This window comes from Salvelinus fontinalis, chromosome 34 (genome assembly GCF_029448725.1).
Source record: "Salvelinus fontinalis isolate EN_2023a chromosome 34, ASM2944872v1, whole genome shotgun sequence".
In the NCBI taxonomy this organism is placed as follows: domain Eukaryota; kingdom Metazoa; phylum Chordata; class Actinopteri; order Salmoniformes; family Salmonidae; genus Salvelinus; species Salvelinus fontinalis.
Window position 1 is genome coordinate 35936574 of NC_074698.1, and position 27645 is coordinate 35964218.

The 27645-nt window shown below is 41.7% G+C and overlaps 2 protein-coding genes across 5 annotated transcripts; one reads left to right on the top strand and one right to left on the bottom strand.

The window, feature by feature from the left end:
* Nucleotides 1–3003: 3003 nt before the first annotated feature.
* On the bottom strand, nucleotides 3004–16341 carry LOC129833974 (NLR family CARD domain-containing protein 3-like). 4 transcript variants are annotated; one of them, XM_055898791.1, is made up of 8 exons: nucleotides 16229–16341; nucleotides 9875–10743; nucleotides 9276–9389; nucleotides 9102–9164; nucleotides 6877–8649; nucleotides 6548–6721; nucleotides 4234–4401; nucleotides 3004–4001 (listed from the first exon to the last, which is right to left on the bottom strand). In XM_055898791.1, exons 2-8 carry the CDS (start codon nucleotides 10039–10041, stop codon nucleotides 3989–3991), a joined length of 2472 nt encoding a protein of 823 aa, XP_055754766.1. In that variant the 5' UTR covers nucleotides 10042–10743; nucleotides 16229–16341; the 3' UTR covers nucleotides 3004–3988. The 4 variants fall into 4 exon arrangements, 3 of the variants coding, with proteins under 3 accessions (XP_055754766.1, XP_055754765.1, XP_055754767.1); XM_055898790.1 differs by having other exon boundaries at nucleotides 9102–9167; nucleotides 16229–16340; XR_008756155.1 differs by lacking the exons at nucleotides 3004–4001; nucleotides 4234–4401 and adding exons at nucleotides 4408–5422; nucleotides 5576–5695 and having other exon boundaries at nucleotides 9102–9167.
* Nucleotides 16342–22098: 5757 nt separating this feature from the next.
* On the top strand, nucleotides 22099–27644 carry LOC129834017 (jmjC domain-containing protein 8-like). The gene is made up of 9 exons (XM_055898840.1): nucleotides 22099–22325; nucleotides 22490–22585; nucleotides 22718–22766; nucleotides 22870–22966; nucleotides 23053–23121; nucleotides 23304–23423; nucleotides 23649–23716; nucleotides 26257–26391; nucleotides 27028–27644. The coding sequence occupies exons 1-9, from the start codon at nucleotides 22237–22239 to the stop codon at nucleotides 27106–27108; spliced, it is 804 nt and encodes a 267-aa protein (XP_055754815.1). The 5' UTR covers nucleotides 22099–22236; the 3' UTR covers nucleotides 27109–27644.
* Nucleotide 27645: the final 1 nt, after the last annotated feature.

Consider the following 27645-nt stretch of genomic DNA (forward strand, 5'->3'; position numbering starts at 1 on the left):
TATTAGGACCAGGAAGAGGTTGTACCACAGATTATTTCCAGAAGGAGAACCCATGGTTACATACATAGGTAGAGACGGGCAGGCTGTGTGTGTATGCAGGTGTGTGTGGGTGGGTGTGTGTGTGTATGCAGGTGTGTGTGTGTGTGTGTGTGTGTGTGTGTGTGTGTGTATATGCAGGTGTGTGTGTGTGTGTGTGTATATGCAGGTGTGTGTGTGTGTATGCAGATGTGTGTGTGTGTGTGATGTGTGTGTGTAGGTGGTAAAAAGTAGGGACAAAACAAAACCTGTTTAAACACACTTGTTTAAACAGGCGTCAATGTGCACACACACGTTTATTAATCTACTGATCTAAAAACTTGCACACACACTCTCTTCTAACGGCCATTGTGTGGTATGAGCACAAACAAAAAACTTTCTCATCACTGAATGTGAAGAGAACTGGGGTTGAGTCCCTGTCAGTCTGCTGTCTTAATTTCGCTACAACGTTCTGCTGCGTAGTTTAGGACAAAACTTTGAAAATAATCTGTGCATAATAGCAACTATAAATGACCTTATCCATGGTGCTTTACAAAGAGTAGTATTTATTTCCCCCATATGGCAAATATCCTTCTAACGACTATAGGCTAATAGGCTACGTGAGCACACCCATTAAAACACATGATCTTAGGATCCTGGAGACCAGGGGCTATGTGTATGTATGTGTCCCATGCCAAGCTGCTCTCCAAATTTGCCACACAACAACAATGCTATTCTGCAGCCAATTATAAACCTGTAGTTGCCACTGGCGTAATGCAGTTTCTCTGGACCTCCCGCAAGGTTAGCGTTGGTTTGTCGAGATCGGTGTGAAAAAACTTGACTGGCCTGCACAGAGCCCTGACCTCAACCCCATCGAACACCTTTGAGATGAATTGGAACACCGACTGCGAGCCAGGCCTAATCGCCCAACATCAGTGCCCGACCTCCCTAATGCTCTTGTGACTGAATGGAAGCAAGTCCCCGCAGCAATGTTCCACCATCTAGTGGAAAGCCTTCCCAGAGGAGTGGAGGCTGTTATAACAGCAAAGGGGAGACCAACTCCATATTAATGCCCATGATTTTGGAATGAGATGTTCGACGAGCAGGCGTCCACATACTTTTGGTCATGTAGAGTATATAACTTTCTCACACATCGTTATTCAAGATTCATACAGGATTATCTGTAATAATGGATCATAATAATGCATCCACATGAATGTAGAAGGGTTTAGAAACATATTACTCCTCTGAAGTCAACTCTCATACAACCAAGTAATTATCTTCAGCCAACCTGGTTTCAGAACATTTCATATAATTCTTGTCACGTTCTGACCATAGTTCTTTTGTGTTTTCTTTGTTTTAGTGTTGGTCAGGACGTGAGCTGGGTGGGCATTCTATGTTGTGTGTCTAGTTTGTCCGTTTTCTATGTATGACCTGATATGGTTCTCAATCAGAGACAGGTGTTAGTTATTGTCTCTGATTGGGAACCATATTTAGGTAGCTTGTTTTGTGTTGGGGTTTGTGGGTGGTTGTCTTCTGTCTTTGAGTTCATTGCACCAGATAGGACTGTTTCGGTTTCGCCACGTTTGTTATTTTGTATTTGTATAGTGTTCACGTTTATCGTCTTTTATTAAACATGTTGAACATGAACTACGCTGCGTCTTGGTCCGATCCCTGCTACACCTCCTCTTCAGACGAAGAGGAGGAAGGCTGGCGTTACAATTCTGTACATAAACACGAGACAGTAATTAGTGTGATATGCTACGTTGCGTACGGTATGTATTATTTGAAGGATGTACATCATCAATTTTGTATAATATGCTGCGAATCTGGAAAATGGAAAATATGTTACCAATTTGCAAAATGTATGATATGTTACGAATTATAGCTAAGTGGCTAGCATTAACTAACTGTCAAATATTAGCTAGGCTAGGGGTTAGGGTTAAGGTTAAGTTTTAGGGTAAAGGGTTCAGGTTAGGGGAAGGGTTAGCTTACATGCTAAGTATACCGAACAAAAAATGTTATGCAACAATTTCAAAGGTTTTGCTGAGTTACAGTCCATATATGGAAATCAGTCAATTGAAATAAATTCATTAGGCCCTAATCTATGGATTTCACATGGGCAGGAGCGCAGGCATGTGTGGGCCTGGAAGGGCACAGGCCCACCCACTGGGGAGCCAGGCCCAGTCAATCAGAATAAGTTTTTCCCCACAAAAGGGCTTTATTACAGTATACCACATTGCAGTGGTAAGATACACCATGTGAGCATAATCAGCATATAACAGAATCAGTTGACTTGGTGTACAGAGAGAACAGGAGAGGACCTAGTACAGAGCCCTGGGGGACAACAGTAGCACGACCTCGTGGTGCAGACACTGACCTTCTCCACCTCACTTGTTAGGAGCGACCTGCCAGGTAGGATGCAATCCAGGAGTGTGCAGACATAATACAGGTTTTCTATATAGTAATGACATTTATTTTGTTCCATGTCAAATACATTTTAGTTGGACCAGCAGAGAACACTTAACACTTTAAAGGGGCAACCTGCATTTGGTGCATAAAATTTTCTACTTAAATTAATATTTACTCATTGATTCTTCAAGAATATAATTTAAATGACTCATGAGATTAATTCAACTGTTATACAGTCATAACCCAAAATATAAGCTGGTTTTACTTCTGTTTGTTAACAATGTAATTGTAAACAAACACTGTATTGCCTCAAACATGGTTACATTTTAATATCAGGTCTTGCATCCATAACTCTGTCAATGAGTTTGATAGTGGTTACATTTCTCCAGCCCCACCCCTAAAAATGTTCACTAAAACAGTGGCAGCGTGACCGCTTTGTTATAGATTAAGCTGAAGATTGCCCCCTTTAAAGGCATTGAGTTCACACAGTTAGGCCTATATGTGAGTATGAACATTCATAGCTGTAGAAACCAAGTCATTCAATTAATCACAGATTGACACAATGTCACACGGCAATAGGAATAACAGCATTACTTCATATATTTAAAGAATATCAAATACAGTTTACCATAGATTAACACACAGGGTTACATAGAATGTAAGAAATGCTACTTGTTTTAAACCCCAAGGTGCTACAATAAAAACACATCCAAGCAATTAGTATTCAATAGTAGAAAGACGAGGCCTATAATACATTGACATAAAAAGATAGGTACGACGTACAGCAGAGTTACTTGTAAGGACAAACTATTAAAATATATTAATTGTTTTGGTAAATGCTGAATATGTCAGCTCAGTCGGAAATGACCTTTACATTTCTATAGTGCAATCTGTACCGCTTCAGTTATACAGATTGAATAGCGCCCCAAGTCATTCACAGCAATAACAACTTCAGCATTATTTGTTTTACAATTAAAATTAAATACTATTTATATTAAATTCATTTGACTATTATTCATTTTTATATACAGTATATCATAGATTAACACATGGTTACATACAATGTAAGTAATTCTATATTACTAAAATACATTGTTTTTATTTCAATTTGATTTGTAACACGCTTTTCAAAAACCCAAGAATGCTACAATAAAAATCCAAGCAATTACTACAACACACATGACAATCCAGAGACATCTAACACACTGAAATAAAGCCATCAGTCTGGTAAGAAGTACAGCAGAGTTACTAGGAAGACAATAAGGTTGTTGAGATCCTGTGACACCGGGTGCTGTAGTTGTCCTGGAGGGCAGGCAGTGTGTCCCCAGTGATGCGTTTGTTGATGTTGAGGGAGAGGTTCTTTTCCTGGCACCACTTTGCCAGAGCTGATTGATTGAGAGATTCAAGGAGCTATCATCGTCGATTCGAAGCATTGAATATCTACATTCATGCACTTTGAAATTAATTTTGTAACTGTTCCAAGAAGCATTTAACTGCAGCGCACTCCCACAACCAAGGACTTGGAGCTGAGGCCATTCCTTCACTGAATCTCAGGGAGCTTTCAATCATTTAACCTGGGAAGGAAAGAAGGGAAGTGGATCTATGTCCTCATACAGCAGCATAGACATATCGGGTCGTATTCACTAGACATCAAAGAGAAGAACACAGAACAAAACGGGCAGGGACTACCTGAACTTATCCAATAAGAACCTGGCATATGTTGAATATGACTCAGTGTCTGGATGTCTACAATGGCTTATTGATCACTACATCAGTGTGCTCATGAAACTGATCAGTAAAACTCACTGCAGTGTCTCCAGTTTATAGTCCTCTTGTAGAGAAGAGAGCAGCTTTACTCCAGAGACTCCTGGAGTATTTCCACTCAGGTCCAGCTCCTTCAGGTGGGAGGGGTTTGACCTCAGAGCTGAAGCCAGAGAAGCACAGCCTTCCTCTGTGATGCTGCAGCCTGCCAGCCTGTGGAAAGTACAGGAGGAAAATTCCACAATATCAAATATTTCAGAAAATGTACATTTTGCATCTGCAACGATGTGTCATTTTAATGTCATATGTTGAACCTTTTATTGAATTGAAAGGAACACAACTAAACTGACCGATTTTGTTGAATAACGAACTGGTGCCCCGATTCATAATTTCAAGTGATAATTGTACATACTCCATGACACATCTAAAGACAATGATACAAACTGCTGACAAATTGTCTTCAATTATGCTACATCAGAGACCAAGGTCAGAATCAAATAAAATGGTATTTGTCACATGCTTCGTAGACAACAGGTGTAGATTAACAGTGAAATGCTTACTTACGGATCCTTTTCCAAAAATGCAGAGTTAAAGATGAAAAATGTAATAGGAATTCAATCAAGGCACATTATAGAGCAGCGCAAATTAAAATAATATTTTGTCCATAATAATATCATCATGAATGCCAGTGGTTCCCAACCTAAAACACTGATCTGCCTGAAGTCCCCCCTCATGCCGTGTGACCAGCGTGATTCCTAGATTAGGTGTAAATTTGACAGAAATGTGGTTAAGTTTGGCAGTTTTGTTTTCAATGTCAGGGAAGTAGGAGTTGAACTCACTGTTGCTTTTGGATAAATGTAAACTCACTATTTGCACCATAGGAGCTCTGTCAGTATCAACTGTAAAACGTTAGGTGTCAAGCTGGTGGAAACAACTTACTTCTTCATCCTCAAATTTCCTCTCCCTGAGTTTGATCTTCTTCATGAATCCACACACTTTGTCATACATGTTTAGAATGTGTCTACCTCGCAGTTAGATTCAGGTTGTTCAGTTTGCGAACAGATCAACAAGATAGGCAAGGCGGGTTCCCCAGTCTGTGTCCTCGAACACAGCCACAAGGGGGTGTGAGTGCTCCTTCAACACGCAGCTCAAAAAGCCTCTGTAGCGTTTTCCCTCTGGATAGCCAACGGACGTCAGTGTGAAGCGGGACTCATTCTCTTACTGTCCAATGCCTCTGTGAATGATACAGTGGAATTTACTTATGTGGGCGACCATTTTACTCTCCCAGGCATTGATGCAGCACGATCCGTGCACACATGAAAACAGGATTTCCAATCCTGATTGTGCTCTGAGATAAAGCTGTCAATAACGTGAAACGCATCCTCACCTGTAGTTCTCCCCGTTAGCTTCTTGCAGAACCGAATGTGCTCATTATTTCTGAAATGTCTCTGTATCGCATAAACGCAATCAACTGGGCTTCCCCACTGACATCAGTCGATTCGTCCAACTGCAGAGAACATTGAGGGGAATTATTATTTGTTTCACTAATTGATCAAAAATATTGATGCCCATGTCATTGATCCAACGGCACACCTTGTTTTTTGACAAAGGTAAAGTCTAAAGTTCATCAGTTGCTACAGTTTCTGAGAGGATAAGAGCTGCAGGCACTCTAACGAGCAGAAAAGGATCACGTGCACTTGGTGAGAGCAAAGAAAGGTTCAAACATTGAGGCCAGGTAGACAGAGCAATGCGCACACAGCGAAACTAAAGTAAAAAAGTAGGCCTATGAATATAACATAACTACAGATTTCACACCAGTGATGTCAATAAGGGTTTTCCTGCCTATTGGAACTGGAATTAAATGTAATATATATATTTTTGGTAATATCTTTCCCAATATTTTTTTCTTCACATTTTTTAAACTCTTCCCATGTACAACCTGGGGACTGCCCTACGCGTACCCCCAGCAATATAACCACACTAAGTCTGCCAGCTGTTGGCTAGAGTGCAAGTGCCAATACCAAAGTGGATTCGCTATATAACTCAACATTTTTTCTTACAAAACCATCAGTAGTTGAAAATGCGATGGAAACCAACACGCACAGCCTTTTATCTGTACCAAGTAAATTAGTAATTTCCATCTTCATAATAACATCCGACAGGTGGTGAACCCAGAGAGTTGAACCCAGAGAGTTGAAGACAGCACCTCAAATCATTTCTCAGTGAGGTTGCAATCATTCAACCTAGGAAGAGATGATCCAGCTAAGTAATCCACACAAATCTATAACTACATTTATAACATGAAGAATGTACATCTTCATATTTACAACATCCACTTCACAGTCACAAAGTCACTCACTTCAATGTCTCCAGTTTACAGTGTGGATCCCCCAGTCCAGCAGAGAGCAGCTTCACTCCTGAATCCTGAAGTTTATTACCACTCATGTCCAGCAGTCTCAGACAGCAAGAGTTTGATTTGAGAACAGAAGCTAATGCCTCACAGCTTTTCTTGGTGAGTTTACATTCGTTCAGCCTGTGGAAAAAAAGGTGCATCTCAAGATACCCAGGTGCCAACAAAACATCTCCCCTTAGGGACTGAGTTGTCAGCCTAAATGGTAATGCAAGCTGATGTTCATTATTATGTTACATTAGCATGCTGTCTGGAATATAATTTGACTAATCACTTACAGGGCTGTTCTAGAGGATCTGACAACTGGGAGAAGTTTGAGAAGAGATGCATCTGATCTGATGTATTTCTTCAGGTCAAACACATCCAGCTTCTCGGAGGTCAGCAACATGAAGACCAGAGCTGACCATTGTTGAGATGAGAGTTTAGATTTTGAGAGACTTCCTGAGCTCAGGTAGCTTTGGATCTCCTCCACTAGAGAATGATCATTCAGTTCAGTCAGACAGTGGAACAGATTGATGCATCTCTCCATAGGGAGTTTCTTTCTGATCTTCTCCTTGATGTACTTGACTGTTTCCTTGTTGCTTTGTGATCTGCTTCCTGTTGGTGTCAGTAGGCCTTGTAGGAGATGCTGATTGGACTCATGTGAAAGGCCTAGAAGGAAGCGGAGGAAAAGGTCCAGATGGCCATTTTCAAACTGCAAGGCCTTGTCCACTGCATCTTCATATAGACTGTTTTTGTTGCGGAGGGATCTCTCTTTAGCCATCAGATTGTTGTTGTCGTTAGTGAACATGAGGAACACATATAGTGCAGCCAGAAACTCCTGGATACTCAGATGTACAAAGCAGTACACCTTCATCTGGTTAAGCCCAGACTCTTCTCTGAAGATCTGAGTGCACACTCCAGAGTACACAGACGCATCCTTGATGTCAATGCCACACTCTCTCAGGTCTTCCTCATAGAATATCAGATGGCCTTTTTCTAGCTGTTGAAAAGCCAGTTTTCCCAGTGCCAGAATCATCTCTTTATCCCAGTAAAAATCGTTGGAAGGCTCTACAGGATACTTCTGACTCCTCAGTTTTGACTGGAAGATCATGAGGTGAGCGTACATTTGAGTTAGATTCTTGGGGATCTCTCGACTCTCTGCTTCAACCAATAGTCTCTCTAGGACAGTGGCTGAAATCCAACAGAACACTGGAATGTGGCACATGATGTGGAGGCTCCTTGATGTCTTTATGTGTGAGATGATTCTGCTGGCCAGGTCCTCCTCAGTGATTCTCTTCCTGAAGTATTCCTCCTTCTGTAGGTCATTGAACCCTCGTACCTCTGTCACCTGGTCAACACAATCAGGAGGGATCTGATTGGCTGCTGCAGGTCGGGTGGTTATCCAAATGTGAGCACAGGGAAGCAGATTCCCTTTGATGAGGTTTGTCAGCAACACATCCACTGAAGTTGACTCTGTGATATCACAGCAGATCTTATTATTCTGGAAGTCCAGAGGAAGGCGACATTCATCCAGACCATCAAAAACAAACACAATATTTTCGTTTTCTGAGATTTCTGATTCTTTTGTTTCTATAAAGGAGTGATGAAGTAGTTTTATCAGACTTTGATTTGTATCTCTCATCAAGTTCAGATCCCGAAAAGGAAGTGGGAAGATGATCTGGATGTCTTGGTTTGCTTTTCCTTCAGCCCAGTCCAACATGAACTTCAGCACAGACACTGTTTTTCCAATGCCAGCAACTCCCCTTGTCAGCACTGTTCTGATAGGCTTGTCTTGTCCAGGTAAGGGTTTGAAGATGTCATTGAGTTGGATTGATGTCTCTTGTTCTACTGGAAACCTGCATGCTGTCTCAATCTGTCTCACCTCATGTTCATAATTGACCTCTCCACTTCCACCTTGTGTGATGTAGAGTTCTGTGTAGATGTTGTTAAGAGGTGTTTTTTTGGCTTGATCCTCAATGCCCTCAAATAAAGAACATGCCCTATTCTTCAAGTAGGATTTCATTTTCTCCTGGATTTCTGTCTTAGTCTTAGTGGAAACAGTTATGTACCTATGTGTGGAAAAGAAAGATGTTCATTGTTGAATTGAATTACATTTGTTTGGGTAAAAAAATAGGATGTGATTAATGATGAAACAGCACAGAGTTTGACATCCTACAGTTAGCTAGACTAAGTGAAGATTAAGCCACAAAATGTGGTGCATTTACTGGGAGACAATGCACTCTGCATCCCCTGATAGTTCCACTAAACCTTGGGTCCAGTCTCACTATTATAGTCATCATGTTATTATTTTATTTACATTTCTAGTATAATGTCAGACACAATTATATTGTCCTGTAAACAATTAAAATCCTATAACAAGCTAAATTGTGCATCCTGAATGATGAACTGGAGGCAATTATCTGGAAATTTGCAGAGTAATGGTACTAGATGTAGTCAGACACATGGATGGTGAATTAAACTAGAAAACAGGTAGGATGCAGTGTAAACTGCGATCACTCACACTTTGTCATCAGTAGGCCCTCTGGGTTGGTGATCCATTGACGTGTCATTCTCCTCAGAGATACTGCTGGGTATAAATGAGCACAGAGAGCAATAACATCAGTCTTTATCTATACATAAGATGGTAAATAAAAGTAAAGGCCATAATCAAACACCATGTTATGTCTCAGTTCACCTTTGCCCAGTGGATAATTCTCCATCGCTGAAGAAAATATCTCGTCCCATCGACTTGTCACTCTTCATGGAGACACAGCTAGGTACAGGTGAGACTCGTCTGTCTGTCTTGATCCTGTATAAAGGAGGATGTGAGTTTACAACATACACTCTTAGAAAAAAGGGTTCCAAAAGGGTTCTTCGGCTGTCCCCATAGGAGAACCCTTTGATGAACCCTTTGTGGTTCCAGGTAGAACACTTTTGGTTTCATTGTAGAACCCTCTGTGGAAAATGTTCTACCTGGAACCAAAAGGATTTCTACCTGGAACCACAAAGGGTTCTCCTATGGGGACAGCCAAATAGCACCATTTTTCTAAGTGAGTAGGATAGTTTGAACACATCTCAGATTTCTGTAACTGTCCTTTTTAAGGTTACTGATATTTGTCATCAGTCTAAATGCACATAACTAGTTATAGGTTAGTGAGATATTAAATGTGTCTCTAACAAAATGTCTGATTCACTTGATCTATTGCATGAAATAAAGACAAATCACAACAATACTGACTTGTTAGATAGTTGTTACAAACTCTCAACTCCTTCACACCCATTTGATGATCTTACCTCTTAAGTTCACAGTCAGTGTCCTGTTCTGCAGGAAAACTCCTTTTAAGGGACATTTGTACCTCACTCCCTGAGGGACTCATTCTAGAAGCAGTGGCTTCCTCTTCAGTCTCTTCACAGATACTAGAGGGAGGGCCTCCCTCCTCATTCTCCTCAGAGAGACTCATTTTGACCCCTTGTACACTGGACTTTTAAAACACAACACCTTTTACAACACTTGCAGCCTAATGGTACATTACTTTTAAGCTAAACAGAAATACAACTTCTGAGACCGCTATTACTGGTGTAACCCAGCTTGCATCTTCAAGTAAAACACAACTAAACTGAAAGCAGGAAATGGAGAGAAAAAAAAGTCCCTATTTTAACAGAGGCCATAGAGTTGTGAAACGTTCAGATTATATACAGGGTAGATACCACTATCAATTAATAGAACAAAAACATGATGTGCTAGAAGTGTGTGTGGTTGATTTGAGAGTTGTGAGCATTGAAAACCAGAGATACATAGCATGCATGTGGATAGTTGGGGAATTTTTTCCTCCCGAGCATAAAACCATGAAGTATATTCCAAGTTTAATAAAGCAACGTTAGGAGACAAACATAATGCATCAATCACAAGTGAGATTCTGATCTGCTCTGAAAATTGTCTTAAGATCTGAAAAAGATACTGTGGCTAGCACTGCAGGAGTGGTAGCAGCCTAATGTAATCTTAATTAAGAATGTCATGTAATGTTTATTAACAATGTTGGTTAATGATGACAATAACACAGGTGAGTCAAATTAGCCTTTCAAATGAACAATGTACAAGGGGTCCTACAATGTGCCTCTCCTCGGGGGAATTCATGGCAGACCTCTGATCAGGATGTGCTGACCTGTGAACACACAAAGCACTTTATTTGACACACAGCAGAAAAATGGTTAAACTGTCCAGTGAAAATCTCACTTTTAAAAGTTAATATTCTGTTAACTCATACACAAGTAATGTTGTTGACTCAACCTATACTCGAAAAAACACTTATTACCCTCCACACCAAACTTTGATCTCAAACAGACCGTTTCAAAAATGCTTGCTATTTCCTTATGTCAATAATGTGAATATTTTAATGAGGGTTTATGCCCACACCATTCTGTTGTTAGGGTACGCTCACACCATTCTGTTGTTAGGGTACGCTCACACCATTCAAAAACAGAAAATGGAATGTTAAAATCCTCCAAGCACTTGGCACTATGGTCTCCGGTGGAATTTGGGCATGGCATTTTGGAAAAAATTGACTGAATTTTTCAAGACGTATTTGGGCACATCTTCCCATTCTAAACCAACTAATATGGCTTTAAATAATTTTGTACCACTATGATAACATTGTGCCACCAGTGGGAGTATAACACCAATGATGGTAACACCCATAGAAATATAATGAATTATATTTATATGGTAACATCAATGAGGCATTTTTGGTAAATTAGGATTTTCTTTTTAAATCGAGGCCACAAATGCTCAAATCGTCAAATCTACAGTCATCTATCAAGTTAACTGATTAATCATTTTGCCCACAATGTTATTTCCCTTCATTTCAATTGACTAATACCAAGTGACACTTTGGATTTAGACAAACCAAATGTATGAATAATAAAATGTGGGATTAGTAAATCATTTTCTTTAATATAGACCCCTCCCCAGATAACTGTTTGCCATGGGAGAGAATACTCAAAGTCCTAATCGCTGATTTTCAAGGCGTTACCCATATAAAAATATACTATGTCATACTATGGTCTAAATACTGTAGTATTACTATATTTCTATACTATACTGATGTCCTCAAAAATACTACAGTGAATAACTGTAGTGTTTTTGCAGACATGACTGAAGTATACTGTAGTACTAATACTGAGAGAGAGGGGTTGCTGGTTTGAGGTCCAGGCATTTACTGGCAGCGCCCTCCAATAAGGTGACTTTCTGTCTTTAAGTGAAGTCATGTGTTTCTAAAATATCTATGGTTTATGTAAATGGAGTGGTTAACTGTTCTTTTTTTACCATCAGAAGTACAGTATTGTTTGTCACTGTTTTTAGTCATACTGTGAACTTAGCCAGCAGAATCTTTGTTAAAGCATTTTTCTAAGTCAGAAAGCTACCTAGTGGAAGTAACAGATCTAAGAAGTTACTCTTGTTAATGTGTGTTATTTATCTGTGTCAAACAAGCAAACTTAATCCTTCAAGCTTTAATAAACTTAGCTGGTTCTTTATATCTGCTTCTGTACGGTTTCCCTTTAATGGGCCTAGAACCTAACGTTTAGATGTTACAATTGTAATAAAACATTTATATTTTGTCTAAGGTGTTGTCTGGTCCTTTGCATTGCTCAGAACTGTTGAACCAACTCAATAGGTGGCCTGTCTCAAACCTGTGTGTCTTATGTCCTGGTTGAGGGTTTCCCATTATCAAACAGTAGGCATAGTCTGGTTGTTGTGCCATTTTAGCTAACCCTAGTCGACAGGTGTTACTACAATATACTAGTCATGTCTGCAAAAACACTACAGTACACTACAGTCATATCTGCAAAAACACTACAGTATATACTACAGTCATGTCCACAAAAACACTACAGTACACTACAGTCATGTCCACAAAAACACTACAGTATATACTACAGTCATGTCCACAAACACTACAGTATATACTGCAGTCATGTCCACAAAAACACTACAGTATATAGTACAGTCATGTCCACAAAAACACTACAGTACACTACAGTCATGTCCACAAAAACACTACAGTACATACTACAGTCATGTCCACAAAGACACTACATTATATACTACAGTCATGTCCACAAAAACACTACATTATATACTACAGTCATGTCCACAAAAACACTACAGTATATAGTACAGTCATGTCCACAAAAACACTACAGTATATACTACAGTCATGTCCACAAAAACACTACAGTATATAGTACAGTCATGTCCACAAAAACACTACAGTATATACTACAGTCATGTCCACAAAAACACTACAGTATATACTACAGTCATGTCCACAAAAACACTACAGTATATAGTACAGTCATGTCCACAAAAACACTACAGTACACTACAGTCATGTCCACAAAACACTACAGTACACTACAGTCATGTCCACAAAAACACTACAGTATATACTACAGTCATGTCCACAAAAACACTACAGTATATAGTACAGTCATGTCCACAAAAACACTACAGTATATACTACAGTCATGTCCACAAAAACACTACAGTATATAGTACAGTCATGTCCACAAAACACTACAGTACACTACAGTCATGTCCACAAAAACACTACAGTATACTACAGTCATGTCCACAAAAACACTACAGTATATAGTACAGTCATGTCCACAAAGACACTACAGTACACTACAGTCATGTCCACAAAACACTACAGTACACTACAGTCATGTCCACAAAACACTACAGTCATGTCCACAAAACACTACAGTATACTACAGTCATGTCCACAAAAACACTACAGTACACTACAGTCATGTCCACAAAAACACTACAGTCATGTCCACAAAAACACTACAGTATATACTACAGTCATGTACACAAAAACACTACAGTATATAGTACAGTCATGTCCACAAACACACTACAGTACACTACAGTCATGTCCACAAAAACACTACAGTATATACTACAGTCATGTCCACAAAAACACTACAGTATATAGTATAGTCATGTCCACAAAAACACTACAGTATATACTACAGTCATGTCCACAAAAACACTACAGTATATACTACAGTCATGTCCACAAAGACACTACAGTATACTAGTCATGTCCACAAAAACACTACAGTATATAGTACAGTCATGTCCACAAAAACACTACAGTATATACTACAGTCATGTCCACAAAGACACTACAGTATACTAGTCATGTCCACAAAAACACTACAGTATACTACAGTCATGTCCACAAAAACACTACAGTATATAGTACAGTCATGTCCACAAAGACACTACAGTATACTAGTCATGTCCACAAAACACTACAGTATACTACAGTCATGTCCACAAAAACACTACACTAGTCATGTCCACAAAAACACTACAGTATACTACAGTCATGTCCACAAAAACACTACACTAGTCATGTCCACAAAAACACTACAGTATACTACAGTCATGTCCACAAAACACTACAGTATACTACAGTCATGTCCACAAAAACACTACACTAGTCATGTCCACAAAAACACTACAGTATACTACAGTCATGTCCACAAAACACTACAGTATACTACAGTCATGTCCACAAAAACACTACACTAGTCATGTCCACAAAAACACTACAGTACACTACAGTCATGTCCACAAAAACTCTACAGTATATACACATTTATTTAGACTATAGTATTTTGTGTGTATTTTTAATGTGGCTTAGCGGTTTGAACTAACTTGTGTTATTCTCAACACATTTCTAAATGCATTGTATCCACATTGTTGTATTGTGTTTTTAAATCAATCAAGGGATTCTACAGTATACTACACAATTCTATATTGCTCGAAATCAGGAGTCCCATCATCCCGAGGACGATAACAAAATATGTCTGGGATTGTTCAAAACAGACGTTGGGAAAGTTGCGGGACGATAGGCCAGAAAAATATGAAATGCATACAACAGTGATTCCATACTAAAATGTTTAAACACAAAGACGAGGCTGATGAAACATATCACAACATTTAGCTCGAAAGTTGATAAACTATGAATAATTCACATTAGCGCAGCAATTTTTTCATTTTGTCTCGGCCATGAATGAATGTTCCAGAATGCTACTACGGGAGAACACCATTCTCAAACGTGCACCTGATGTGAGCGGTTTTCATAATGCCACAGAGATGGATATACAGCCTAATGGTAAAAACGTAGAACGAGGGAGTATCAGAAGATGCAACAATAGGATTGTGGCTTACGGCCTTTGGACAGTTGAAGAAATGGTTTCAATGACATATCAGGATTTTTTTCCTTTTTTTTCCTCTTCTATGGTCGGATTTTGGAAGTAGGCTATTAAAAGCAAGGTAAAATAACTTATGTCCAGGTTTCAAACAATGATATGGCTATCTATGCATCGCATATGTAATTATTTAGGTTATGTAAATGTATAACATTAGAATATCATTCCAATGTTGGGGAAATAGACCTATTAGAATGTACATTTGACTCTCTCCCAGCCCGCCGGCCCGGAGCGGAGGTTGCGTGTGCCGGGAGTTGCTGTGGCTTTGCTGGCATACCACTTTTTTGTTGTTGTTGCCACACCAAGATTTACATGCTAAAATCACCACTGTAAACAATATACCACATTACTTCTTACTAGTAATACATTTGTTGTTTTAGATACATTACAAAGCATGCTCATCAATTGTTTAGTGTTTTGTTGGTGTAATTTTTGCAGAAAAAACATTTTGGATGGTAAAAAAATCTTAGTGGCTGGTAGCTTGCTTTTTATCTACCTGCCAGTGGCTGGTGTACCAAAAGTACATTTTAGTCCCTGTCCGTTAGCACGTGGCGGTGCTCAAAAAGGTCCACGGCGACCATTCTTCAGTCACTAGAGGCATTACTATTTGCTTTTTTTATTTCTCTAATTATTATATATATTTTTCAACTCTGCATTGTAGGGAAAGGGCTCGTAAGTAAGCATTTCACGGTAAAGTCTACAGCTATTGTATTCGGCGCATGTGACAAATACAATTTGATTTTAACCTGACCTGAACCAGTCACACAACGGATCTCATGATGTAGGCCTAAGTTTTGATAGTGTTTCTACTTAAGCCTTTGTGTGTTTACATTCTTTTTTTAAATAATTGTAGGCTACTACCTTTAGCACTTCAAGTTAATAAAGTATTTTAATCGTATAATCTTTTGTTTTTTTAAGCACTACCTCACTGCTTTAGGCCACAGTCACGTGTTCACAATTCTTTAAGAGATGGGTGGGTCTAAGGCTGAAGAGGGTGTGAACGAAGCTAAATGGACGTAAACAAAGAGCAGCACTCTAGCTGTACTTTTACCATACAAAGTGATTTCATCGTTTGTGCTGCTGGCAGAACTCTGGTTTTGTTTATGGACGTGACGCAGTTACTTTTGTAACTTCCCTAAAATCGGATATAAGGAGAAACTTTGCCTACCCATATATCATTACTATTTGACAATGCATCCGAAATTAATTGTGCATTCCAAAGGAATATCAAGACATAAATGTGTTTTCCGCAAAGGGAGCAAGTCTCTGTAATACGTAATGGAATATATTTTATTAGGGCCTGGCTTGTAAACCATTTTACAAATTAGTTTCACTTCCTTACCAGGACGAACTACGCACCTTTATAGCATTTTTGTTCTTCCAGTATAGGATATAGGTCCTGTAAACTCACGGATTTGAACAGTATGCTAGGCCTAGCCTACTTTGTTAATGGTTACATTTATTTTAAGACGTTCAGAAAAAGTTGCCTGCCTTTGTATCCCGAAAACAGCATTCATTTTCCAGACCACTTCTTCGTGTTGCTTCCGGCAGACTAGATGCTGTATTGCTGCCTTTAACAGTTTTCTGTCTTCTTCTTCTGTGGAGTTTATCAGCAGTTTGCATCCAATATCATGTTGCATTACCGCCACCTACTGTACTAGAGTACGGCCAGAGACAGGGAGGAACTTTAACAGTTTGCATTTCACATTTGTTAATTCAACTATTTATGAAATTGCACTGTCATCTAACCCTATCTACACTACATGACCAAAAGTATGTGGACACCTGCTCGTCGAACATCTCATTCCAAAATCATGGGCATTAATGGGGAGTTGGAAAGCCTTCCCACTCTCTGGGAATGTTTTCCATTAGATGTTGGAATATAGCTGTGGGGACTTCCTTCCATTCAGCCACAAGAGCATTAGTGAGGTCGGGCACTGATGTTGGGCGATTAGGCCTGGCTCGCAGTCGGCGTTACAATTCATCCCAAAGGTTTTCGATGGAGTTGAGTTCAGGGCGCTGTGCAGGCCAGTCAAGTTCCTCCACACCGATCTTAAAAAAAAACATTTCTGTATGGACCTTGCTTTGTGCATGGGGGCATTGTCGTGCTGAAACAGGAAAGGGCCTTCCCCAAACTGTTGCCACACAGTTGGAAGAACAAAATTGTCTAGAATGTCATTGTATGCTGTAGTGTTAAGATTTCCGTTCACTGGAACTAAGGGGCCTAGCCCGAACCATGACAAACAGCCACAGACCATTATTTCTCCTCTACCAAACTTTACAGTTGGCACTGTGCATTGGTGCAGGTAGCGTTCTCCAGGTATCCGCCAAACCCATATTAGTCTGTCGGACTGCCAGATGGTGAAGGTTGATTTATAACTCAAGAGAACACGTTTCCACTGCTCCAGAGTCCAATGGCGACAAGCTTTACATGACTCCAGCCGACGCTTGGTATTGCGCATGATGATCTTAGGCTTGTGTGTGGCTGCTCGGCCATGGAAACCCATTTCAGTAAGCTCCCAACGAACAGTTATTGTGCTGACGTTGCTTCCAGAGGCAGTTTGGAACTCAGTAGTGTGTTGCAACCGTAAAGCACTCTGCAGTCCCGTTCTGTGAGCTTGTGTGGCCGGTGGATGAGCCGTTGTTGCTCCTAGATGTTTCCACTTCACAATAGCAGCACTTACAGTTGACCGAGGCAGCTCTAGCAGGGCAGAAATTTGATGAACTGACTTGTTGGAAAGGTGGCATCCTATGATGGTGCCACATTGAAATTCACTGAGATCATCAGTAAGGCCTGTCTACGGCCAATGTTTGTCTATGGAGATTGCATGGCTGTGTGCTCAATCACCAACAGGTGTGGCTGAAATGGCAGAATCCACTAATTTGAAGGAGTGTCCACATACTTTTGTATATATAGTGTATTTGGTGGCGGTAATGCAATATAATATGGATGTAAACTGCCATTAAACCTCAACGAAGAAGGATATTCACACCTCCAGTTGTCTGACAATGCTTTGGTTGTTTTAGTTGTCAGTGTCAACAAAGAACCAGCATCATAACACGGGTTTCTGAGGGCATAACTGCATCACAACCTTTTGTTTCACAATGATGGGTATAAATATGTATCTTTATTTGTTTATGTTCCTGTCGAAGATCTATTTCCTTTCTGGGATGTGTTCAATATGGGCACACTAAAGCAAAACATTTTGCAATGGAAAATTTACATCTAGTTCAGGCATATCGACTTCCCTATTTCACATAAAAACACATTTTTCAACTACTGAACATGGCTATGGAAATGCAAACAGGCGTACACACAAATGCATGGCCCCTTTTAAAACTATTTTAAAAGTGCCATCAGCAATCCTCGGATCATTTAAGTAGGCTCTGACTGTACAGGTGAAAGCCCCTTTTTGTTCACTTTTAAAGATGGAAATCTGCAGTAGGGGAAATAGTGCCACTGTCCACCCCACAGATGTTGTTATTGTTTAAGTTTTATTGACAGAGCTGGGGAGTGTTGCGCATCGTGGTATTGTTTTGGGGGCATTACATATGTTGCTATTCTATCACTGGTGCAATGATGCCCAAGGGGAAAAATAACAGTATTTGTCATTTGCAAGTAACTTCTTTGTTGTTGTAATATCCCAAACGGGCGTGGCAGTTTCATCAATAAGGATTCCAGCTTTAAGGAATAAGAACGGGTCTGAAATGTGTCAACCCAATCATAGTCTTGCACTACCAAGTCTCGTTTTCACTGGCTTTTGGAACAAATGTAAACGGTATTTCTTTAGGGGAGGACAGCTCATAATAATGGCTGGAGTGGAGTGAATGGAATGGTATCTAGCTCATGTTTGATACCATTCCATTCACTCCATTTCAGCCATTATTATGAGCCGTCCTCCCTTCAGTAGCCTCCACTGGTATATACAGTATACTGTACATAGAACCGGAGTTGTCAACTGTGATTAAGAGGTCTTGGAGTGGGCAGGCCTTCCTCGGGAGGAAGAGCAGCTCTCTCCTCGTCTTGTCAAGTCTGAGCTTGAAGTGGTAGGTAGGCCAGAAACACAGCCGAGATACGTGTCACCACATGGGTGTCAGAGGGGAGGAAGGGGGAAAAGAGTTGAGTGTCATCCACATAACAACGTTAAGACACCATGTGAGCATATGCAACAGAGTTAAAAAGGTGCCGTAAGCTAACTCCACAGCTAGCTTGAAATGTCGCCAATGGACATATCAAATTAGATTTCTATAGTTCAATCGGTTCGTACGTTATCAAGGAGGACGGTCACGTGTGCTTAGGAGCAGAGGATCACTATTTCTAGCCCAGTATGTTACAGGGACAGCGGAGGAAGCTATACTGTAGACAGCACAATGACGTCTGGTTCACATACCTAACAGAATCAATTGACTTAGTGTACAGAGAGAACAGGAGAGGAGCTAGTACAAAGCCATGGGGGACAACAGTAGCACAACCTTGTGGTGAAGACACAGACCTTCTCCACAATCACTTGGTAGGAGCGACCTGCCAGGTAGGATGCAACGCAGTGTGCGCAGCCTGAGGATCTTGTGATTCATGGTGTCGAATGCAGCAGATAGGTCTAGGCCACTATGACAACAAAGCCATCAGCACCTGCCTGGTTACTAACACACACACACACACACACACTGGAATTATTCACTTGTGTAATAAAATGTATTTAATAGTAAAACATCCTTCCTGTTTTAAGATCTACTTTATTTTTATTTTTTATTTAACCTTTTTAACTAGGCGTCAGTTAAGAACAAATTTTTATTTTCAATGACTGCCTAGGAACAGTGCGTTAGCTGCCTTGTTCAGGGGCAGAACGACAGATTTTTACCTTGTCAGCTCGGGGATTCGATCTCGCAACCTTTCGGTTACTGGCCCAACACTAAGCACTAGGCTACCTGCCGCCCCAATTGTTTGGTGACTTTGTATAAGAAAGGTTTTCTATAATGATTGGTACATTATATGTGCCTCAAACGGTTCCTGCCATCAAGCCCCATTCCAAAAGCCACCTAGCCTCTTCAATAGGTTTCTTGATACAGTATTTTGAACTCTATTAAAATATGTTATATGGAATGCTGACATTTTTTAAATAAAATATAATTTCGTAACAATGCGTAAATTGCAATGCATTAAATCCATATCTCTATAATCTGTCAATAAACTCAGCAAAAAAATAAACGTCCCTTTTTCAGAACCCTGTCTTTCAAAGATAATTAGTAAAAATCCAAATAACGTCACAGCTCTTCATTGTAAAGGGTTTAAACACTGTTTCCCATGCTTTTTCAATGAACCATAAACAATTAATGAGCATGCACCTGTGGAATGGTCGTTAAGACACTAACAGCTTACAGACGCTAGGCAATTAAGGTCACAGTTATGAAAACTTAGGACACTAAAGAGGCCTTTCTACTGACTCTGAAAAACACCAAAAGAAAGATGCCCAGGGTCCCTGCTCATCTGTGTGAACGTGCCTTAGGCATGCTTCAAGGAGACATGAGGACTGCAGATGTGGCCAGGTAAATAAATTGCAATGTCCATAATGTGAGATGTCTAAGACAGTGCTACAGGGAGACAGGACGGACAGACGATCGTCCTCGCAGTGGCAGACCACGTGTAACAACACCTGCACAGGATCGGTACATCCGAACATCACACCTGCGGGACAGGTACAGGAAGGCCAACAACTGCCCAAGTTACACCAGGAAAGCACAATCTCTCCATCAGTGCTCAGACTGTCTGCAATAGGCTGAGACAGGCTGGACTGAGGGCTTGTAGGCCTGTTGTAAGGCAGGTCCTCACCAGACATCACAGGCAACAACATCACCTATGGGCACAAACCCACTGTCACTGGACCAGACAGGACTGGCAAAAAGTGTTCTTCACTAACGAGTCACGGTTTTGTCTCAACAGGGGTGATGGTCGGATTCGCGTTTATCGTCGAAGGAATGAGCGTTACACTGAGGCCTGTACTCTGGAGCGGGATCGATTTGGAGGTGGAGGGTCCGTCATGGTCTGGGGCGGTGTGTCACAGCATCATCGGACTGAGCTTGTTGTTATTGCAAGCAATCTCAACACTGTGTGTTACAGGGAAGACATCCTCCTCCCTTATGTGGTACCCTTCCTGCAGGCTCATCCTGACATGACCCTCCAGTATGACACCAGCCATACTGCTCGTTCTGTGCGTGATTTCCTGCAAGACAGGAATGTCAGTGTTCTGCCATGGCCAGTGGAGAGCCCGGATCGCAATCCCATTGAGCACGTCTGGGACCTGTTGGATCGGAGGGTGAGGGCTAGGGCCATTCCCCCCAAAAATGTCAGGGAACTTGCAGGTGCCTTGGGGGAAGAGTAGGGTAACACCTCACAGCAAAAACTGGCTAATCTGGTGCACTCCATGAGGAGGAGATGCACTGCAGTACTTAGTGCAGCTGGTGGCCACACCAGATACTGACTGTTACTTTTGAATTTGACACCCCCTTTGTTCAGGGACACATTTTTCAATTTCGGTTAGTCACATGTCTGTGGAACTTGTTCAGTTTATGTCTCAGTTGTTGAATCTTGTTATGTTCATACAAATATTTACACATGTTAAGTTTGCTGGCAATAAACGCAGTTGACAGTGAGAGGACGTTTCTTTTTTTGCTGAGTTTACATGTATTAATCAAAAGGTGAACTGTGGTATACAAAGAGAAATATACTATACCAAGCAAACATTATACCTGGCTATTTTAGTATATAATTCTGCCAAAATAAATATTGTCAAAGTCTGTGAAGGACAATTAGAAAGAGATGTGGAGAAAATGTATGCCCTTTCGTCAGTTGAATTTTTAAACAAATATACAAATTAAATGTACGTGTGCAATTAAATGTGTGCTATTCAAATGGTCATGGCTAGAAGGGATGCAGCTAATGTCAAAGTAACGTCAAAAAGTGCACGTCAGGGAGAATTTTAGCAAACCCTATCCCATTTCCTAACCTCAACCTAATTATCCTTACCTGGTCTGCTGCTGCTGTGTAAATTCTTTAAAAAAAAAAAATGTTTTTTTTGTGTGTGTAAATTCTCCTAACCTGCTACGAAAAGTCCCTTCTGACATAAACTGCATCCCGTCTATCCAAAAACAATACAAATTGTACCTCTTGTGGATCCCTCCATAGACAGCTCGTTGGTCAAATGTGATTGGTCCATATGAACACTACACTTCAGGAAGAAGGAAATCAATAGCCAATGGGCATTGGCACAACCGGCAGGAGCAATCTAAAGCCTTTCTATAAGAAACACGTAACTCCATAAAGGTATACGGACATGAGGCGTATTTACGACGCACTGTAAAGCTATTTCCATATGGAATATAAATTCGGAATACAAGTATTTCTCCTATTGTTTTGGAGATCAGCTTTAGATGCACTGGTGTCGGAGAATGACGGAGGGTGGTGAGTGTTTCTTTTAGGCTACGTCTTTGACCATCTATAAATTACGACTACTTTTATTATTTTTCCCCAATGATTTGAACTTTTAATCAATATCTAACTCTTACATTCATTCAATAATACTAGTATTCGTAGCCCAAAAAGCGTATTTTCCCCCTCGCATGCAGGTCGTCAAATTCAGAAAACAGTTTGACTGATGAGGGTCCTTGCAACATTGACATCTGGGACAAAGCTTCGTTATCACATCGCCAGTTTATCCAGCAGTACGTACTGTAGTCTATTTCATGTGTTCAGCCTGGGTGTGTTTGTAGTCTCTGTAAATTATTACTCTCCCTCTCTGTGTTCTGCATCTAATTTTGCACCAGTATGTGTAACACACCTCATTTTATTCATAGATATGCCTACTCCAGACCAGTCATCCTGAAAGGTTTCTCTGACAATACGGTACATGTGAATCAAAAAAACAATTACAAAAATAAACTTGTCTCATAGGCCTTACTATCAGTCTAGAAATGGGCTCTGGTGAACGTAATTGTTTTGTTTTCAGAAATTCCAGTTCTTGTGCTCAAAGTCGGGCCTGCTGCAGCAGTATGGAGAAAGGATGGTGAGGCTCAGCACTGCCAACACCTACTCTTACAGGAAAGGTACACACACACAATGTAGTCATCCTAGAAGCTATTCAGTGTTCTCTCTTTGTAGTACATTACTTTGCCTCTTCATTATCATTTAGTGGATGTCCGGTTTGAGGAGTTTGTGGACTTGCTACTGAGGCCTCAGTCTTTGGACACACTGGGCAGTGGTGAGTTTGGTGTCTGGAACACCTAATGGTCTTTGTACAGTACATGAGCTCAACAGGCAAACCATGATCCGTAACATAAAACAACATGTTATGTGATCACGTTGAAAAGTCAAAGCATTAACAGAAACCATTTAAAGTTCACACAGCCAGACATCCTGTATCTCACCCGGTCTCTCTTTCAGACACTCTGTATTTCTTCGGGGACAACAACTTCACTGAGTGGCACTCTCTGTTTGAGAACTACAAGGCACCATGCTACATGCTGCCTCACACCACGGGGGCCTACAGCTTCGGGATCGCAGGTCAGTGGACCTGTATGGCTCAGTTAGTACAGCTTCCCACCGTTGTGTCAAGTTGGCTGGATGTCCTTTGAGTGGTGGACTATTCTTGATACACACCGGAAACTGTTGACCATGAAAAACCCATAGTGTGTTATACATACAGCCAGTTACTGTGGTGACTAAAGAACAGGCTGTCATCCTCTGTTGAAGCTTACCTCCTGTGCCTTTATCTACCCACCCAACCAGGCCCAGGAACAGGTGTACCCTTCCATTGGCATGGACCTGGCTACTCTGAGGTCATCTATGGCAGGAAGGTAAACATCACATTAACAACTGCCTATCAAATCATGGTTAATGCGTGATCATTTCTCCTAAGAATATCTTAAAATCAAGTCAGATTTATTTAAAGTGCATTTCACATGAGTCACAACACACATCAATAAAACAACAACAGGACCTTGAAGAAAGAGGAATAATGGGGAAACGACATGTTTCAAATACAGCTGTCCCAGCGTCCCTAATGACACCAGGTTACAGCTGTCCCAGCGTCCCTAATGACACCAGGTTACAGCTGTCCCAGCGTCCCTAATGACACCAGGTTACAGCTGTCCCAGCGTCCCTAATGACACCAGGTTACAGCTGTCCCAGCGTCCCTAATGACACCAGGTTACAGCTGTCCCAGCGTCCCTAATGACACCTGGCTACAGCTGTCCCAGCGTCCCTAATGACACCTGGCTACAGCTGTCCCAGCGTCCCTAATGACACCAGGTTACAGCTGTCCCAGTGTCCCTAATGACACCTGGTTACAGCTGTCCCAGTGTCCCTAATGACACCTGGTTACAGCTGTCCCAGCGTCCCTAATGACACCTGGTTACAGCTGTCCCAGCGTCCCTAATGACACCTGGCTACAGCTGTCCCAGCGTCCCTAATGACACCAGGTTACAGCTGTCCCAGCGTCCCTAATGACACCAGGTTACAGCTGTCCCAGCGTCCCTAATGACACCAGGTTACAGCTGTCCCAGCGTCCCTAATGACACCAGGTTACAGCTGTCCCAGCGTCCCTAGTGACACCAGGTTACAGCTGTCCCAGCGTCCCTAGTGACACCTGGTTACAGCTGTCCCAGCGTCCCTAATGACACCAGGTTACAGCTGTCCCAGCGTCCCTAATGACACCTGGTTACAGCTGTCCCAGCGTCCCTAATGACACCTGGTTACAGCTGTCCCAGCGTCCCTAATGACACCAGGTTACAGCTGTCCCAGCGTCTCAATGACACCAGGTTACAGCTGTCCCAGCGTCCCTAATGACACCTGGTTACAGCTGTCCCAGCGTCCCTAATGACACCTGGTTACAGCTGTCCCAGCGTCCCTAATGACACCAGGTTACAGCTGTCCCAGCGTCTCAATGACACCAGGTTACAGCTGTCCCAGCGTCCCTAATGACACCTGGTTACAGCTGTCCCAGCGTCCCTAATGACACCAGGTTACAGCTGTCCCTAATGACACCAGGTTACAGCTGTCCCAGCGTCCCCAATGACACCAGGTTACAGCTGTCCAAGCGTCCCTAATGACACCTGGTTACAGCTGTCCCAGCGTCCCTAATGACACCAGGTTACAGCTGTCCCAGCGTCCCTAATGACACCAGGTTACAGCTGTCCCTAATGACACCAGGTTACAGCTGTCCCAGCGTCCCTAATGACACCTGGTTACAGCTGTCCCAGCGTCCCTAATGACACCAGGTTACAGCTGTCCCAGCGTCCCTAATGACACCTGGTTACAGCTGTCCCAGCGTCCCTAATGACACCAGGTTACAGCTGTCCCAGCGTCCCTAATGACACCAGGTTACAGCTGTCCCAGCGTCCCTAATGACACCAGGTTACAGCTGTCCCAGCGTCCCTAATGACACCAGGTTACAGCTGTCCCTGCGTCCCTAATGACACCAGGTTACAGCTGTCCCAGCGTCCCTAATGACACCTGGTTACAGCTGTCCCAGCGTCCCTAATGACACCAGGTTACAGCTGTCCCAGCGTCCCTAATGACACCAGGTTACAGCTGTCCCAGCGTCCCTAATGACACCAGGTTACAGCTGTCCCAGCGTCCCTAATGACACCAGGTTACAGCTGTCCCAGCGTCCCTAATGACACCAGGTTACAGCTGTCCCAGCGTCCCTAATGACACCAGGTTACAGCTGTCCCAGCGTCCCTAATGACACCAGGTTACAGCTGTCCCAGCGTCCCTAATGACACCTGGTTACAGCTGTCCCAGCGTCCCTAATGACACCAGGTTACAGCTGTCCCAGCGTCCCTAATGACACCAGGTTACAGCTGTCCCAGCGTCTCTAATGACACCTGGTTACAGCTGTCCCAGCGTCCCTAATGACACCAGGTTACAGCTGTCCCAGCGTCCCTAATGACACCAGGTTACAGCGGTCCCAGCGTCCCTAATGACACCTGGTTAATGTTAACATTGGTCCAGCACCAGTAGGTAGGCTGGTGTAAGCCTGAATCCAGGGTCAGCCTCAACATCTACACTACCTGGTTGTAATTGATGCTGTTAGCCTTAACACGCTACACTACCTGGTTGTAATTGATGCTGTTAGCCTTAACACGCTACACTACCTGGTTGTAATTGATGCTGTTAGCCTTAACACGCTACACTACCTGGTTGTAATTGATGCTGTTAGCCTTAACACGCTACACTACCTGGTTGTAATTGATGCTGTTAGCCTTAACACGCTACACTACCTGGTTGTAATTGATGCTGTTAGCCTTAACACGCTACACTACCTGGTTGTAATTGATGCACGTCTGTTAAACACAACAGTATGAGATATCTTTTTATTCTCCAACCACCACAGCGCTGGTTCCTGTACCCCCCGGACAAGGCGCCCCATTTCCACCCCAACTACACCACCCTGTCCTGGGTCAAAGACACATATCCTTACCTGCTTGAGGAGGAGAAGCCCATAGAGTGCACCATCCGGCCAGGAGAGGTCAGAGAACTACCATTAAGGCTGTGTTCACAGTTCAATTCAGATCTCTCCTTCCTTCTACTAATTAGTCTTTTGACCAATCAGATCAGCTCTTTTTACAATAATTGGTCAAAAGATCAGAATTGGTCTGCCTGTGCCAACGCAGCCATAATAGATTAGACCGACTGGTTGAATACCGGAATACTTTAACTGTCACCCTTCACTCCATCTACACAGATCACTAACATCAGCTAAAATAATGTTGTATGCATTTTCCAACAGAATGAGGATAACAATCAGAGTCATCATTTGGAGGAATTTCAACCATGAAATGTTAAACACATTTATCAACCATGAGTCACTAACATGAGCTAAAATTACTTTTGAGGCATTTAACCATATAGGGACAGTAGGAGCCATTCTCCTTTTTGAAATTTCAACTATGGAATATCATTTTAAACACTTAAAACAATCATGGGGTCACTACGTTTGAGGCAAACATGACTTTTGAGCCATTGTTTTCACTGAATTGGAATGATAGGCTGCATTCAGATTATTTCTTATGTATTTTTGCCTTACAAAGCAGGAAGATAATAATATCAAGTATTAATAACTTGTCACTCCAATGTCACTGACTTTTTGTGTTGTTGCTGATAGGTGCTGTATTTCCCTGACCGCTGGTGGCATGCCACGCTCAATTTGGACACCAGTGTCTTCATATCCACCTTCCTGGGCTGACCCCTGACCCTGCAACAGACTAAAGGTCATAAGGGTCATTGCCCTGTGACCAAAGCCCTGTTAGAATACTTTCAACATGCATCATTCCTTTTCCCCCTCTGAGGAAATCACAGATTACTTGCACAGTTCTCAACCCCCCTCAGACAGCGCAGATCACACAGTGGTTACTGATTAGTGAGGGGGAGCAGGAAGGACACACTTTCAAAAGTATCATGTCAACTGAAATGGCAACACACCACTCCTGTCAACCGAAAGCTGTATTGCCGCTCTGTCGTCATAACTACGATGTAGATCAGTGGTCCATCTGTTTAGAGACAAAGAAACAAAGCGATCAAAGACTATTGGAACGTCTACTGACCAATAGGAGATGAGTATGGCTTGTTCTGACTGTATTCCCTGGAAGTCACACACTGGTTTTCCAGCCCGTTTCCACTTCTGGGACTTTTCCCATCGGTTCCATGGTACCGGGCCAACTAGGTCAAATGCAGCTAATATATTTTACATTTATAAAAAATAAATAAAGTACTTGAAAATAAG

Bases quoted from the DNA above. Each gene is read 5' to 3' on its own strand.
- LOC129834017 (XM_055898840.1), top strand. From the start codon at position 22,237: ATGGAATATAAATTCGGAATACAAGTATTTCTCCTATTGTTTTGGAGA. The intron at 22,326-22,489 runs GTGAGTGTTTCT...CCTCGCATGCAG, and splicing joins TCGGAGAATGACGGAGGGTG to GTCGTCAAATTCAGAAAACA. The intron at 22,586-22,717 runs GTACGTACTGTA...TTTTATTCATAG, and splicing joins CATCGCCAGTTTATCCAGCA to ATATGCCTACTCCAGACCAG.
- LOC129833974 (XM_055898790.1), bottom strand. From the start codon at position 10,041: ATGAGTCTCTCTGAGGAGAATGAGGAGGGAGGCCCTCCCTCTAGTATC. The intron at 9,390-9,874 runs GTAAGATCATCA...TCCTTTATACAG, and splicing joins ACTGACTGTGAACTTAAGAG to GATCAAGACAGACAGACGAG. The intron at 4,402-6,547 runs GTGAGTGACTTT...TACTTTCCACAG, and splicing joins TGTAAACTGGAGACATTGAA to GCTGGCAGGCTGCAGCATCA.